This window comes from Chiloscyllium plagiosum, unplaced genomic scaffold, assembly GCF_037043375.1.
Source record: "Chiloscyllium plagiosum isolate Xiang-an unplaced genomic scaffold, Cpla_swu_hap1 HiC_scaffold_31, whole genome shotgun sequence".
NCBI classification, from domain to species: Eukaryota; Metazoa; Chordata; class Chondrichthyes; order Orectolobiformes; family Hemiscylliidae; genus Chiloscyllium; species Chiloscyllium plagiosum.
The window spans coordinates 30,013,658-30,031,696 of record NW_028270169.1 but is presented as its reverse complement, the minus strand read 5'-3'; the positions used below and the strand labels follow the sequence as shown (position 1 = coordinate 30,031,696).

At 40.7% G+C, this 18,039-nt stretch overlaps 1 protein-coding gene across 4 annotated transcripts in view; it reads left to right on the top strand.

Moving 5' to 3' along the window:
• The window catches only part of LOC122564053 (uncharacterized), a 124,053-nt gene that overhangs the window by 101,893 nt on the left and 4,121 nt on the right, over window positions 1–18,039 (top strand). For 3 of the 4 annotated variants that reach the window (XM_087977388.1, XM_043718529.2, XM_087977390.1), the window contains 3 exons: window positions 406–529; window positions 13,256–13,428; window positions 13,516–13,854. In XM_087977388.1, the coding sequence (XP_087833514.1) occupies window positions 406–529; window positions 13,256–13,428; window positions 13,516–13,584 (366 nt within the window). In that variant the 3' untranslated portion in view covers window positions 13,585–13,854. Of the gene's footprint in view, window positions 1–405; window positions 530–13,255; window positions 13,429–13,515; window positions 13,855–18,039 lie in introns of those variants that run through there. The other variant, XM_087977389.1, reaches the window with a different exon arrangement.

Sequence of the window (18,039 nt, the reverse complement as noted above, 5' to 3'; positions counted from 1 at the left end):
ATGAGTCTGCAGATCTGTGGGTAGCAAATATATCCAGAAATGTATATACTCTTTTTTTTTTTTCTTCCCCCCCCCCCCCCCCCCCCAGTTATTGTGTTCCTGTTTATGTAATTTAAAAATCCCTTCAGAGTTGTCTTCTACCTGCCAATACTTTTTCTAATGCTTTTATAATTTTCAGAGGACATAATTGAGGCAGAGGCCTTTGCTTCCTTGAAGGAGAATGTAGGAAACCAGTTGCAACAATTGAAGATACAGGCTATGAGGTAGTGCAGCAGTATGATTAATTTTCAATGGGTTTAGGAAATCGCTCGTACAGATATGATGGCCTCCTTCTGTTATTCTGTGGTACAAATGAAAGGAGGTTGCAAAGAAACATATTTCATTGAAAAATTCTTTTTTTTCCAGTGGGGACATTTTATAAGTAGCTTAGAGTGGTGTGTTTTTGTATGTACACACAATTCCATGGGAGCAGACTGGAAGAACAAGTTTGGCGAAGGTCCTTGGTGGGTTCGGAAAACGATGGCAAATGGTATGAAAATTTTGACTTAATTTTTAAAAACAAAGTTTAAGAATTGTCCTGGTGGAAACATTTCAAGTTCCGATTGGATGTCAAACAACTCAAAAAGAATTGTTAAGGAATGTTTTATGTGAACTTCAGGAGTGGTCTTCTATGATGACTATGAATGACTTGTTTCTCAAAATTCAACTGAAAATAACTGCAAGTGTTTGAACCCACTTGTGAACAGGGAGGTGCCTACGTTTTGAAGAAAAAGAATCTTGGTGCTGTTTTAATATCCTGTAAAACTTTGTTTTGCTTCAGTACATTGTTTTACTTAAGTAGCTAACCTTATCCACATTGATCTGATTACCTGTTAATTTTCACCTCTGGGAGAACATTGTGAGCATCCTAACATTATGATCTATCATAATTAAGGATTCATTATTTAATCCATGAATGAAAACATATGCAAAGTCGAGAGTGTGGTGCTAGAAAAGCACAGCAGGTCAGACAGCATTTGAGGAGCAGGAGAATAGACGTTTTGGGCATAAGCCCTTCATCAGGAATCCTTGGATATTGCCTGACCTCCTGTGCTTTTCCAGGACCACACACTTGACTCTGATCTCCAGCATCTGTAGTCCTCACTTCCTCCTTCATGAAAACACATGCATGTGTGCCAAGAGCATTATGTATTTTATAAGGCAATTGGTCTGACAAAACGACATGCATAATTGTATTAAAAATAAAATATGCCACTTGCTCCTTGATCTATTTCACCATTCAGTGACATCATGTTTGATTTATTATTTCATATTTCCACTTATCCCTGACAGCCTTTCACCCTCTTGCTTAACAAGAACCTTCCTACCACTGCTGTAAAAATATTTGAAGTCTCTGTCCCTGCTGCCTTTAGAGTTGTGAAGGCTCATGACCAGTTTAGGGAAAACATCTAAATAAAGGTAACTTAAAGCAGATAACTAGTAACTCCAAGTTCCAGATCTTCCCACAAGTGGAAACATCCTTTCCGTATCCACCCTTGTCAAGACCCAAGAGGATCTTTGTAGGTTTCAGTCAAGTTCCCTCTTGCTCGTTTAAACTCCAGTGGATACAAACCAAGTCTGTCCAACCTTCCTCCTACCACAACATGCACATTCCAGGTTTTCCTCCTTTTAAAGTCAACCCCTTTTTTCCATTGAACCTTGGTACCCGAGCAATCGATTTGGTACTCAGAGGAAAAAGATTCTGACTATTCATGCCTCTCATAATTTTGTAAACTTCTATCAGGTTCCCCCCCTTCTCCATCAACATTCTAGTGAAAACAAACCATTTGTCCAATCTCTCTTCATAGCTAACGCTCTCCAAACCAGGCAACATACTGGTAAACTGTTCTGACATCTCTTCAAAACCATCACATCTATTTTGTAGTAATGGAGCCAGAACTGTACACTATATTCCAGATTTGGCCTAACTAATGTTCTATATAGTTGCAACATGACTTGCCAATTTTTATACTCTGTGCCCCTGCTGATGAAGGCAAGCATGCCATATGTCAGCTTGACCACCTTATCCACTTGGGTTACCACATTCAGGGAACTGTCGATCTGTGTGCCTAAAATGCGTTTGTCCAGTTCGGACTCCATTTGTCATTTCTCCGCCCAAGTCTCCATCCAATACCCTGCTGTATCCACTGGTAATCCTCCTCGCAATCAGTAGCTCCCCCATCTTTGTGTCATCTGCAAATTAATGATCTGACCACCTACATTTTCCACCAAATCATTTGTATAAATTAAAAACAGGAGGGGTCCAAGCACTAATCTCTGTAAAACATCACTGAATACACATCTCCAGTCAGAAAAACATCCTTTCATGGCTACTCTATGACAAAAACAGTTCTGTATCCATCTTAGCAGCTCACCATGGATCCAATGTGGCATCACATTTTTTGTATCAGCCTGCCATGAGGGACCTTTTCAAAGTAAAATCCAGGTACAGAACATTCACTGCCCTGCCCTCGTCAGTCATGTTTGTCACTTCCTCAAAAGACACTTACATGTTTGTGAGACACAACCCTCCCCCTCACAAAGCCATGTATTGCTAAAGTCCCATCTCTTTCCAGATGTGAATAAATCCTATCCCTAAGAATCTTCTCCAATAATTGCCCTACCACTGATGTAAGGCTCACCAGCTTGTAATTTTCCAGATTATCCCTATTGCCCTTCTTCAAGGGCAACATTTGCTATTCTCCTGTACTCCGGGACCTCTCCTGTGACTAAAGAGGATATGTAGATTTTGTACACAATTTCCTCACCTGCCTCCCTCAGTGTCCAGGAATAGATCCCATCAGATTCCTAGGAACCTGCCTACCTAACGCCTTACCAAACACCCCCGACACGTTTATATATTGAAATGCCCTAGAATATCAATGTGCCCCTCCTGAGATTCACCATCCACCATGTCCTTCTCCTTTGTGAATACTAATGCAAGTGTTTGTGAAGGATCTCACCCACCTCTCCCAGCTTCATAAATTCCCTCCTTTGTCCTTTACTGGTCCAATACTTTCTCTAGCTAGCCCCTTTTTCCTTACGGATGTATGAAACAGCTTGGGATTTTCCTTAATCCCCTAAAAGGGGACATTTCATGGCCCCTTTTAGCACTCCTAAGTCCTTGTTTGATTTCCTTCCTTCTATCCTTCAAGTGCACTGTCTGTCTACAATTGCCTCAAATTTATGTAGAACTTCCCTTTTCTTTTTGACTAAGCTCTCAATTTCTCTTGTCATCCAAAGTTTCCAAATCTTGCCATCCTTAACCTTCAGTTTCACAGGGACATGTTGGTCCTGAACTCTAATCAACTGGCCTTTAAAAGATTCGCACATGCCAGATTTACCCTCAATCATCTGCCCCTAATCTATATTTCCCAGTTCCTGCCTAATATTATGATAGTTAGCCTTCTCCCAATTTAATGCTTTCAACTGAGGACTACTCTATCTTTATCCACAAGTAACTCAAAACTTGTACAGAATAATGGTTACTGTTCCCGAAATGCTCCTCCACTGAAACTTCGGTCACTTGGCAGGGCTCACTCCCCAATATCAGGTCTAGAATGACCTCATTCCTGAAGAAGAGCTTATGCCCGAAACGTCGATTCTCCTTCTCCTTTGATGCTGCCTGACCTGCTGCGCTTTTCCAGCAACACACTTTTAAGCTCTGATCCCCAGCATCTGCAGTCCTCACTTTCTCATAGAATGCCTCCACCCATTGTTGGATTATTTAAATATTGTTTCAGAAAACCTGCCGTGGACACCTAACATATTCTTCCCAACACTACCACCACCATCAAATCCAAGACCCTGGCACAAAGGGAGTCCCAATAAGGGAAGTTAAGGTAACCCACCACAGCAACCCTGTTTTCATTACATTTTTCTGTAGTCTGTCCACATATCTGTTCCTCTACCACCTGCTGGTGGTTGGGAAGTCTATAGTCAATCCCAAAGTGATTGGTCGCTTCTTATTCCTGAGCTCTACGCATGTGGCCTTGCTGGATGAGCCATCCAAAATGTCCTCTCTTAAGAGAGCCGTTTTATTCTACCTGCCAGAAATGCAACTCGCCCATCTCTTTTACATTTCTTGTTATCTCACCTGAAACATCTGACAGAATGTTAAGCTGCCAGTCTGTCTCTCTCTGAACTAAGTCTCTGTAATAGTTACATCATTGAGCTTGGATTAATACATATTAATTATTATGTGTTCATCTGCCTTACCTGACATACGCCTCTTGTTAAAAGAAATACACCTCAGACCATGGGTTCCCCCCCACCTCACACTGTTCTTCCCATGAGTCTTGCTGGCCTTAGTCTCAGATTCCTCATCTGTCATTTTACTTGCTGACCAGCTGCAGTGGTTCCCATCCCAGCCACACTACTTTAAACCCTGCCAGGATATTAGTGCCCCTCCAGTTTAGGTGCAACCAGTCTTTCTTATACAGGTCCCCGCTTGCCCCTGAAGACACCCCAATAATCCACATCCTGAAACTCTCCCTCCTACACCAGCTCTTTAGCCACATATTTGACTATACTATCTTGTATTCCGAGCTTCACCGACCTGTGGCACAGGGAGTAATCCTGAGATTACAACATGAGATCCTGCTTTCCAACTTTTTACTTAACTCCCTAAACTTCCTTTGCAGGATATCATCTTTCTTTCTGCCTATGTTATTGGTATCAACATGGACCACAACCTCTGGCTGCCACCCTTCGCTTTCAGAATGTTCTGTGCCCACTCAGTCATCCTTAACCCTGGCACCAGGGAGGCAACACACCACCCGCAGTGTTGCATGTAGCCACTGAAATGCCTGTGCCTCTGAGTGTAGAGTCCCTATCACTACTGCATGCCTACCCTTCAATCCTCCCTGCTGTATAACAGTGCTAGTTGTGGTGACACTGATCAGCTGCAGGTGCTGCTTGCTGCTTAGAGGCCATTTTCCTCTGTCTCCAAAATGGTATAAAGAGGAACCTCGATTATTTGAAGGAAACTGGCAGGGAGTATTTCGTTCAATTAATTTAATTCAGGATAATAGAATGCCGGATAACATAGTTTAGCCAAGCATCGGATCCTTGCAATCTTGCTGGATAATCCAATATTTGAATAATCGAATGCCAGATAATAGAGGTTCCTCCATATTTGTTTGGGGGGGGGGGGGGGGTGGTCACAGGGGATTCCTGCACTGCCTGTCCATGCTTGCTCATCATATTGGTGGTTACCCACCTCTTTTTGGTCTGTGTAGCCCTTCCTGGTGGTGTGACCAGCTCATTAAATGTGCTATCCATGACATTCTCAGCCTCGCGAATGCTCCAAAGTGAGTCCATCTGCAGCTTCAGGCACTCCGTGTGCCAAATCAGGAGCTGCAACTGAACAGATTTCCTGCATATGTTATCATCTTGGAGACTGTAAGTGTCTCTGATATCCCACTTATTGCAGAAGGAGCACTCCATGGAACTGAGTTTCCTGCCATTTCGAACCTTATCAAGTAAATCAATCTTGTCAACTACAGAAAATAATTCAGCAACTGACTACATAACATTACCCACTAGTCACCAAATTCCAGTCTCCTACTCCTGTGCTCTATTCCTGGCAGACTACAACAAAAAGTTCTTTCTCAATGTCCAGACTGCATTACTCAGTCTGCAAATCTGGTCCCTGAGCCGCCAAGCCGTGTCACTTCTTTGAGTCATGACGTCGCCTCTGGAGTTCTACCGCTAGGTTCAGCTCCACGTTCGCTCTGTCTGACCCTGCTCCTCGGTTATTTACCCTGCTGCTGCTATTCGCCCTTAAGTACGCTCTGACTGACCCTGCTCCTCAGGTATTAATCCGGCTGCCGCTGTTCACCCTCAGGTTCACTCTGTCACTGCTGTCGTGCTCAGACTGCCCTCCAAATTCATGCACTAGGGGACCTCCAGCTACCTCTATATTTCAGAGCTCTGCAGTTACTCACCATTCAGATAATACACTTCTTGTTTATTTTTCTTCTCAAATGGAGTTTCACATACACCACATCTTACTCCATTTGACAGATCTTTGTTCACTTACTTTATCGATAATCCCTTTGTCACCTCCTTACGTCCTCTTCAAATGTACTTTCCTAGCCACCTTTGTATCATTAACAATTTTTACAACCATTCCTTCTGTCCCTTCATCAAAGCATTTGTATAAATTTTTAAAGATTAAGGCTCAGGCACTGACTCATTTTTCGTACACCTCATAACACCCTGCCAACCAGTGAAAGGCCCTGCTGTTTGCACTCTGGCTAGCTGATAGGAAAAACAATCATCTTTTTATGAAAATATGTTAGCACATACACTATGGACTTATATTTTCTGCAGTACATTTTGATGTGACATTTTATCTGGAAATCTAGGTACAGTACATGCTTTTATCCACAGCATTTGTAACTTTCTCAAATAATTCCAACAAATTGGTTAACCACGATTTCTCTTTTACAAAACCATGTTGATCTGCCTAATTACCTGAAATATTTTGAAATGCTGTGTTGCAACATCTTTAATAAAAGCTTCTAACATCTTCCCTATGACAGATATTAAGGTATCTGATTAACTGCTTCTGTCTCCCGTTTTATAAATAAAGGAGTTACGTTGACTGACTGATTTTCAACCTAGTTGAAGCTTCCCAAGATCCAGAACCCTTCAAGGAAGTCCATCAGGACTGGGGTTCTTATGAACCTGCCACTGCAACAATTTGCTCAGCACCAATTTTCTTGTTCTTCTCTGTCTTTCATTTCCTGACTTGCAGCTATTTCTGGGATGTTACTTGTAAGTGTGTAGGATCAATGCCCACTTAACTTTTTTTCTTTTTATCTATCTGTTTTTATATTTCAAGCTAGCTTTCTCTTGTGCTTTTGATATTCTCCTTATTAGTCTTTTTAAGCTTTGGGTTTCTGTCCCATCTTCTGACCTGCCACCCATCTTTGCGCAATTATGTTTTTTTCTTTAAATTTCAATACAATCTTTAACCTTTACTAGGTTGTGTGCTAATGACATAGGGAGGTAAGAAGAAACGTTTTGCGTGGTCAGTATGGGGAATTAGGCACAAAGTTAAGAAGCAGATCTTCAAATGAAATAATCAGATCAGAGAAATAAATTCATGAATAAATCAGAGAAAGATTGGTTAAGAAAAAATGGGTTTTGGTTCATGGGGCAATGGCACAAATACTGGGAAAAGAGGTGATTGTATTGTTGGAATGGAATTCTCATGATCCATATAACTAGGGAAGTAGACCGAGTTTTGAACCAAGTAGTGGGACAAAGAATCAAATTTAGGAAGAATGGAAACAAGGAAAGAAGGTAGGTATTAAAATGGGAAACTATAAACTAACAAGGAATAAACAGTTATAATTGAATAGTAAATCAATAAATAAGGCTGGTAGTTACAAAACTAAATGCTCTGAATGTGAATGCACAATTAAACCTTTCTTTCAGTCTCTCCAATTCACTGTTGCAGTATCTGATTTGACATTGAATTTAACATTATGCCTAACCCTCTAGAAGAGTCATATTCAGAACAGAAAAAGGCATTTTGGCCCATTGTGTCCACACCAGACAAGAACAAAACCCTAACTATTCTAATCCCATTTTCTAGTACTTTGCTCTTTGCCCCACAAGTGCACATCTAAATACTCACTCTCTCTCTCTCTCTCTCTCTCTTTTTTAAATGTTGTGAGGTTATCTGCCTCTACCACCTTTACAAAGTCGTAAGTCACATGACACCAGGGCATAGTCCAAAAAGTTTATTTGAAATCACAAGCTTTTCCTCACATCAAGAGCTGTGTAATAACATCTCTAAGCAGGTTGATGTGGAAAATATTCCTAAATCTTCTGCCCTTTAGATCTTTGTCCCTGGTTAATGAATCCTCCATCAAGAGAAAACATTTCTTACTATCTACCCTATTTATGTCCCTCATAATTTTATAGATGTCCTCTGCTGCAAGAAAACAATCCCAGTCTGTCCAACTTCAACCCAGACAACATTCTGGTAAATCTTCTCTGCACTCTCTCCAATACAATCACTATCTTTTTCTGGAATGTGGATTCCAGAACTGGATATTATACTATAGCTGTGGCCTAACTAACATTTTAATCCGTTCCAGCATAACCACCCTCCTCTTAAACTCTTTGCCTTTGTCAATGAAGGCATGTATACCTTATGCTTTCTTAACCACTTTATTCACCTGTCCTGATACTTTAATGTATTGATGTACTTGAACAGCAGCATTATAAACAAATGAAAAATAAACCAGCAATTAAGTTGAAATTTTGTAAAATCAAAACATAAATATTAAGGTCTTTATAACCATTAGTTTTATAATATTGACTTGCAGCACAGAACTCCTCTTTTGAGCCTCTGTTTAAGTACCACATTGATGAAACCCAATTTTCCCACCTTAAATTGTGTGTTCCCTGTCTTTGGGGAATAAACTCAATTATGGATATTTTCCACATCCACCTGTTTAGAGATGGTATTACACAGCTCGAGCACCTCTTGAACGTCAGCCTCCTGATTCAGAGACAGGGAGACTTGTCACCGCACCACATGAACTCTTTCCTAGGAGTTCATTTGTGACGTTTTTTTACTTTAACTATTAACTATCACCTGTGCAGCCAATTGGAAGTTTATATACAAATTCCATTATGTGCAATGAACTATTAAAACTAAGGGCAGTGTGTTAAGAGCAGAAAGAGGCTAAATCAAAACAGAGTTGGAGGGGGGGAATAAAGCACTGAATCCCCTCGTAGTGCCCACCTCTCTCCTAAAGGTATAGAAAGGACACCTGGGTACAAATGTAACTGCGTAAGGGGGACAGACGGTTGGCAGATATGCCCCCTTCCATAGCTTGCTGCCTAGATCTGTTAATAGCCAGCCTGACCAAGTCCAGACACAGACCCATGAGAAGGTCCTCACCCCTGGATGCCCAAAGATCATGAGCAGAGGATTGAAATGCAGCCAAAAACATGACAAAAGGTTTTTCAATTAACTTTAAAAGGGTGTCCAAATGCTCATGAGTTAATTTGTGCACCTGCGGTTTAAAGTGGCCACACCTATCAAGGAGTTAATTGTATGTATAAGGATACAGATTGTGCCTCATGAATGGCTGTTCATGAGTTAATGTTTATTTTTCCGATTTACAGTATAAAGGAATACTTCTGGGACATTGAATGTTGCCTAGGGAGAAGACTGACAGTTATAATGTTACATTCCATAAATAAGCCTAATATTAAGGTTTAAAAAGAAAACACACTTTTTTTCCAGAATTAAGGGGAGATATTTATAACTTTTAATGTTTCACTCTCAAATGGAACTATCTCAAATACTGACTTTGGATTTTTCTTTCACCAATTGGCTATCAGGAGTATAATCGGGGAAACTGCTGACTTGTATACAGAGATCAGCATGTGGTAAATGTGCACAAGATGTCATAGTAGATTTTATCACTTGTTATAATCTACATGTGAAGTACCATGACTCAGCTCCTCAAATTACAAAATATATTTTAAAATTAGCTCTGTGTTTTGAATCAAGTTCCACTGGGGACTTGCATAATATGTTTCGGCTTCCTTTGCTTTGTAGGAATGACGCTGGTTTTTAATGATTTTAGACAAGATAGCTGTGTGCACAGTGTTTTATGGAAAGATTCCATTGTTTTATGCTCCTCTACATTATTCTATAGTTAGTAAAATGCTGAGTGAAGATCAGAAACAGAGCAGCAGTCACTGGGCTGTTTATGTACACGGTCATTTACACATAGTGCCAGATGTCCAAAGGACAGAATAATGCTCAGTGGCTTGGAAGAGATCCAGTCAAAGAAATCTGATGCTGGTTGACTTCAGGATAAGGCAAAAAAAAAACACAGATTGGCTGATATCTTACATTAATTTCTAGTAGGTTGAGTTCAAACCTTGCTATAAATATATTAGAACGTCACAGGAACGGTCCCTTCAGCCCATGATGTTGTGCTGAACATGATACCAAATTAAACTAATCCCTTCTGCCTACACTTGGTCCATATCCCTCCATTCTTGGCATATTCATGTTCTTACCTAAAAGTCCCTTAAACACCCTTACCATATCTGCCACCACCACCAAGCCTAGCACCACATTCCATACTCCTACCACTCTGTTTCTTTTTAAAAACAACTTGTCATTCACATATTTTGAACTTTCTCCCCCTCACCTTAAATGCATGCCCACTGGTATTGAACATTTCAATGCTGGGGGAGAAAGATTGTTTCCATCAGTGCAGAGGCTAATACACCTCCTGCTTTCTTCTCCGGCCTATGGCCTCACTATCAAATATTAGGCTAGTATGTCCACAGTGATCACGTACCTCCAAGTACCTCTGCCACTCCCAAATTTCAACCAAGTCTGCCCAGACAGACCCATTGTTTCTGCCTCACATAATTCATCTCTTCCTACCCTGACTATGTTTTTTTTCCCCTCCCTTCCTACTCATGTCCATGGTTCTTCTGACGCTTTAACAGTTTGAGATTCCAGGTCAGGATCCAGCTGCCACATGGATGTGTAATCCCTTTTACACATCTGCCCCCCCCCCCCCCCCCCCAAAACTATCAAGATGGTCTTGGGGCTTCCCAGTTCTTTCGGGGGGGGGGGGGGGAGGCCTAAACTGTCCCATCCACCACCTTCCTCTTGTCTCATTTTGAACAACTCCTTTAAATCCTTTCTCTTTCTTCAGGTCAAAAAAACCTACATGGCCCCCCAGTTACACCTGTCTCTTCGTGGGGCAGTGGAACATTCCTTGTTCCAAACCTACTCTGGTCCCTCCTACAACTGTCTTCATTTCATTGATGTTACCAATGTTGCTTCCCTGTCATATCTGGAATTGGAAAGGTTTATCAGTTTTGGACACAGTATTCCAGAAAAGACCTCAATGTCCTGTACAATCATAACATCATTTCTCAACTCCTTCATTCAAATGACTAAGCAATGAAGGCAAGAGTGCCAAACACCATTATTAACCGCCCTGTCTATATGTGACGCAAACTTCAAAGAATTATGTACCTGCACCCCAAGGTTTCTGTATTGTACAACACTACCTAAGTCAGGGAATCAAAGCGCAGAGTGGGTGACTGCTTGTGGAACCTCCATATTCTGGCCATAAAAATGACTGAGTCATTGTCATACAGCACAAAAACAGGTCTTTTGGTACAACCTGTCCATACCAACCAGGTTTCCTAAACTGAACTAGTCCATTTGCCTGCGTTTGGCCCACATCCCTCTATATTTTTCCTATCCATGTATCTGTTCAAATATTTTTTATAATTGTATTTGCCTCTAAACTTGCTCTGGCAGCTCATTCCATAATACAGACTGCCTTCTGTGTGAAAAAGTTGCCCCCTCAGTTTCTTTTTAAATCTTTCTCCTAAGCTTCCAGTTACCATCTATTCAACTCATTATTGCTCCCTGGCTAACATCTCAATCTCAGGCTTGCTGTAGTACTCCACCAAAGTTGGACCCTACAGCCTTCAGTAGAGTCATAGAGATGTACAGCACGGAACCAGACCCTTTGGTCCAACCCGTCCATGCAGACCAGATATCCCAATCCAATCTAGTCCCACCTGCCAGCACCCGGCCCGTATCCCTCCAAACCCTTCCTATTCATATACCCATCCAAATGCCTCTTAAATGTTGCAATTGTACCAGCCTCCACTACATCCTCTGGCAGCTCATTCCATACAGGTACCACTGTGTGAAAAGTTGCCCCTTAGGTCTCTTTTATATCTTTCCCCTCTCACCATAAACCTATGCCCTCCTAGTTCTGTACTCCCCAACCCCAGGGAAAAGACTTTGCCTATTTATCCTATCCACGACCCTCATAATTGTGTAAACCTCCATAAGGTCACCCCTCAGCCTCCGACGCTCAAGAGAAAACAGCCCTAGCCTGTTCAGCCTCTCCCTATAGCTCAGATCCTCCAACCCTGGCAACATCCTTTTAAATCTTTTCTGAACCCTTTCAAGTTTCACAACATCATTCCGAAAGGAAGGAGACCAGAATTACATGCAATATTCCAACAGTGGCCTAACCAAATGTCCTGTACAGCCGCAACATGACCTCCCAATTCCTGTACTCAATACTCTGACCAATAAAGGAAAGCATACCAAACGCCGCCTTCACTATCCTATCTACTGCGACTCCACTTTCAAGGAGCTATGAACCTGCACTCCCAAGGTCTCTTTGTTCAGCAACACTCCCTAGGACCTTACCATTAAGTGTATAAGTCCTGCTAAGATTTGCTTTCCTAAAATGCAGCACCTCGCATTTATCTGAATTAAACTCCATCTGCCACTTCTCAGCCCATTGGCCCATCTGGTCCAGATCCTGTTGTAATCTGAGGTAACCTTCTTCACTGTCCACTACACCTCCAATTGTGGTGTCATCTGCAAACTTACTAACTGTACCTCTTATGCTCACATCCAAATCATTTATGTAAATGACAAAAAGTAGAGGGCCCAGCACCGATCCTTGTGGCACTCCACTGGTCACAGGCCTCCAGTCTGAAAAACAACCCTCCACCACCACCCTCTGTCTTCTACCTTTGAGCCAGTTCTGTATCCAAATGGCTAGTTCTCCCTGTATTCCATGAGCTCTAACCTTGTTTCATCAGTCTCCCATGGGGAACCTTGTCGAACGCCTTACTGAAGTCCATATAGATCACATCAATCTTCTTTGTTACTTCATCAAAAAACTAAAAACTCTTATCAAATTCAACCATTTTAGAACCTCAACATCTTTCTCTTTATCCACCTCGACGCTCCAGGCCTTGACTTAACACTGGCTGCTTTCAACACAGCCAATCCATTTTTAACTGTTCATGGTCCCCAATCTCTGCTTTTCTTCCTTCCTGGTTTACTCTTTGCTTACTGTTCACCTGTCTTCAGCATGTATCACATTTTCCTAGCTATTAAAGGTTCAGTAGGGTCACAGGACCCGAAACATTAGCTCGGATTTCTCTCCACAGATGCTGATAGACATGTTGAGTTTCTCCAGCAATTTGTTTTTGTTTCAGATTTCCAACATCCACAGTTGTTTATTTATATCTTTAATTAAACCGGAAATGGAATCTTTACTAAATTACAATTAAGTAGTTTTATTTCTGAGGTCAGTTTACTCAGCATGATTTGCATTTGCATGTAATATACCTTGCCTAAATAGGTAGTATCCTTTTTTTTTAGGTTTTAAAACTCCTGTAGGAGTATTCGCTATCTTTGGATTACACGTACTTCCAATTTGGCTGTATGGTTACTATAATCAAATTCTATCATCAATATTTTTGATGCCTCTTACAATGCAATGGCTTATTATTGCATTTCTTGTTGCTGGAAGACTTCTATGTATGGCAGTGGAGGTAAGAGAAAGTATTTCTTTTTGTTTACAAAGTCAACAAATTAATTTTCCAAAGCAGATAATTCAAATACATTTGTTTCCATTACAGTTCTGGTGTATATGTATTCACATTCTGTACCTCGTACGAAATGAAAAGCAAACCAAAGTAATGGACTGATTGTAAAGATACCTAAAGCAATATTTCCAGGTTCAGGTAATTGATTCCTGCAACATTATTAAAGTTCCACTACGAGTTGATTGTGGAACATTTTTGCAATTTAGTGCACCTGGAGAGGATTTCTCCTTTTGTGCAGGATTTATGGGGAAAGGAGAAGTAAAAGCACATGGAACTTTTTCCTATTTTTCTTGAATCTATGACAATCACAGTTGTGGAGACTTTGTCACCAAATGAATTCTGTATTTTATGATTAAAACATTTAAAACTCCACGTGAAAAAAAAGACTATAAAAGATATTTCTTAAAAACAATCTAGTTCTTCATGATAAACAAAAATGGCTTAGTTTCTGCAGGCCACAGTAAACACCATGAATGACTCCATGAAGAATAATCTTCATTCATATCTTTTCCAATACTGCCTAACAAGTATGAAGCATTTTAGCTACAATTGCTCATTATTACAATACATGACTAGGATACTTAAGTTACCTTGATTGACTGCTGTATGACCAGAAAAACAAAATAAGAAAATAAATTCATTTAGCGTTACTGCTGAACACTAGTTGCAGTGCTTAGCAGAGGATTCTGCCATTTAGTTAGAATTTCAGAAACTTAAATTTATTTGCTTCAGATTACTTAGTCTAATGAAACACAACTTGTTTAGTTCATGCTTTTATGCTAACAAACCCACTTGTTAACAACTAAAGCATTCCTCCTGGGTTTTTGACAATTAACAAGAGAAATTGCAAATATGCTTAAAGCAAGAATTAAATTAGGGGTAGTGGTAGAGAAAAAAAAAAAGAGTATTCTACTTTAAAAACAAAGCACAGAGTAGAAGTATATTTTAGCTATGTCAGTTTGTCAGTGTGCTCATTTTAAAAGGAGAGAGACAAGTTCTCAGACTAGCAAGCATCTGTATTTGAATGTTATGAGACAAACTGCTGAACACATTCTCAAGTAACCCAGTTTAGACTGAAGTGACTAATAGTTTTGTATTTATATAAAAAAAATGCAAGTTTAAACTGATCAGTTTCTATTTTAAGCAGCAGAAATGGTCAGCATTCCCAGTTCTTACCCAGCAACACGAGTGGGTAAGTTAGGTTTACTTGCTGCCATTACTGTCAAATCTTATGCAATAAATGATAAAATGAGTGAAAGGAGAAATTTGTTTCAGTTGTGGTAGAAATAGTTAGTAGAGATTCTTTGAGCTACAGCACAAATATTTATAGTATGTATGTTGACATTCATAGTAGACTAACAAGCTCTTTAACTGTTTTGATGGCAAAACAAATTCCAACAGAAATTGAAACTTATGTATCTCTGCTTTGACTTCTATATTCAGGCAGAGTAACCATTACAAATACCTACAACAGTTGTGATGACTTCTGATTTTGCAGTTATTATAAATTGACATTATTTGTTAATTGCTTTTGTGATTGGATAAGTTAAATTGTTAATTTGTAGAATATTTTTACTCAGTGGTGATACTCATTGTAGTAATTGTAATTGAAGTTGTCTCAAAAGTGAAAAGGACAAGATTTGTTCCACAATCATTACAATAAAATGCATTTTTTTTTATACAATATAATGAGTTTATAGTTTTCTCAATCAGTTACAAGTTGGCACTGTGCTGGTAGAGAGACCTTCCAAACCAAAAACCCAAAAAAATTCAAGTATCTTCTCTCGTTGATTATGCCATCTTCCTATAAACTGTAATCTGCTACTGTCTCCTGCAGAAAGTGCCATAGTGTAAAACACCTAACACATATTGCCTCAGAGAGCCAGCTTATAATGTTAAAGTGTAGTTGCCTGGAACAATTTCGAACTTCACAGTAATGTAGTGTTTATTTTAATTTAAAATGAAGTCCTCATATTCCCCCAAGATTAGAATCAAAGTATGAGATTTATTCTTTTACATGTGGCTGAATAATACCATCTTTTTCATTCACGCAGTGTTTGTTTAAAGCAAGTACTGATGACTTAGAAGCAGACCTCTTGTATATTTGAGTAAGCTGTTATTGTCACTTTTTATATTCCTTGCTACTTTTGCCTTAATTTGTTTTTGTTCTGAATTTATCACAGTTTTCAAGACTGGCTCTTGTTTCCATTTTATTTGCTTTTTCTTTCAACTATTACTGTCCTTAACTTCCTTGCTTAGCTATGGTTGGTTTAGCCCTCCATTACTGGGTTACTGCTTGCTTACTGTTTTTTCCTGCTAATCTATCCAGTCAACTAATTCTACCCTCATTTCATTGTAATTCCCATTATTTAAGTTCAACACAGTTGCTTCTAACCCAAGTTTCTCGCAGTCAGTAATTAAATCCTATCATGTTATAATCACTAATTATTGAACTGGAGAGGGATTTACCAGGATGTTGTTGGGAATGGAAGGTTTGAGAGACTGCAAATGCTAGAGCACATTGAAGTTTATAAAATCATGAGCATAGGTAAGGTGAAAATCAAGGGCCTTTTCCAAGGTGGGCAAGTTCAAAACTAGGGAGCATATTTTTAAAGTTGAGTGGATAAAGATTTAAAAACATGGGCACCTTTTTAAACAAATAAAGTATGTTGTGTGTGTGGAATGAACTGCCAGAGAAAGTGGATACAGGTAGTTAGAACATTGAAAAGACATTTGGATAAGTTCATTAATAGAAAAGTTTTGGAGGGATATGAGCCAAGGACAGGCTGGTGGGACTAGTTTAGTTTGAAATAATGGTCAGCATGGACTGGTTGAACCAAAGGTTCTGCTTCCATGCTGTGTGACTGTGACTACTGGTGCTTTCTAAGTAACTCTTCCAGTAAAGTCTCCAATTCCAAGAATATAAAGAGCAGAAGTACTCACCGCTTTAAAAAAAAGGAACGAATCACCACTTTGTTTCACCAACTGCAGCTGCACTGTAATCAAACAAGACGGAAGTGGGTACTGCAGATGCTCGGGATTTGAGTCAAGATTAGAGTGGTGCTGGAAAAGCACAGCAGATCAGGCAGCATCCGAGGAGCAGAAAAGTCAACATTTTGGGCAAAAGCCCTTCATCAGGAATGAGGCTGAGAGCCTTGGAGAGATAAATGGGAGGGTGTTGGGGCTGGGGAGAAGATAGCTGATGGATGAAGATGGAGGCAAAGGTGATAGGTCAGAGAGGAGGGTGGAGCAGACAGGTGGGACAGTCATGAGGACATTACTCCAGTTCCAACCTTCCAGCTCAGCAAAGTCATGGGAGGAGAAGAGGAAACTGGTGAAGTCCACATTGATGCAATGGGGTTGAAGGGTCCTGAGGCGGAAGATGAGGTATCCTTCCTCCAGGTATTAGGTGGTGAGGGATGGCAATGTAGGCAGCCCAGGACCTGCATGCCCTCAGCAGATTGGGAGGGGGAGTTGAAACGTTTGGCCACGGGGCGCTGGGATTGATTGGTGCAGGTGTCCCGGAGATGTTCTCTGAAGCACCTTCTCACAGAGTGCTTCAGAGAACTGTCAATCTTCCTTCCCACTTATCTGCTCCAACCTCCTCTGACCTATCACCTTTATCCCACCTCCTGCCCTCTGTTACCTTCTCCCCAGTCCCACCCCTCCCCTTTCTCTCTCCACCCTCAAGGCTCCCAGCCTCATTCCCGATGAAGGGCTTTTGCCTGAAATGTCAGTTTTCCTGATCGTCGGATGCTGCCTAACCTGCTATGCTTTTCCAGCACCACTCTAATCTTGACCGTAATCAAACAAGGCAACACTGAAGGCGCCCTCATTTTATATCCCCTAATTCAAAAGCTTCTGAAACTAAATTAAACTGTAATTAACTAGCTTTAGCTGACAGTCTGTAAACTCCTGTTTTAAAGCTGCACTTAAACTTCAAATAGCAACTTGTAGCAAATTGTTACATTAAACAGCAAACTAGAATTTAGGCTGAAATTAGCTCATACTCTATTCCTCAAAATGTACCCCTTTACACTTTCAAACTCCAGCACACATCTAATTTCTAAGCCGGATTAGATGATCCTGGCCATTATGAACCCCTTGATCAATCTAGGAATTGGAATGCCAATTACGGGTGGCACGGTGGCACAGTGGTTAGCACTGTTGCCTCACAGCGCCAGAGACCTGGGTTCGATTCCCGCCTCAGGCGACTGACGGTGTGGAGTTTGCACATTCTCCCCGTGTCTGCGTGGGTTTCCTCCGGGTGCTCCGGTTTCCTCCCACAGTCCAAAAATGTGCAGGTCAGGTGAATTGGCCATGCTAAATTGCCCGTAGTACTAGGTGCAGGAGTAAATGTAGGGGAATGGGTCTGGGTGGGTTGCGCTTCGGCGGGTCGGCGTGGACTTGCTGGGCCAAAGGGCCTGTTTCTACACTAAGTAATCTAATCTAATTCAGTTTGTTTGCACAATAATCCTGCCCAGTGTTTTCACATTATAATACTTCAGATGGGGGCCCTCTTGTGGCACAGAGGTAGTATTCCTACCCCTGGACCAA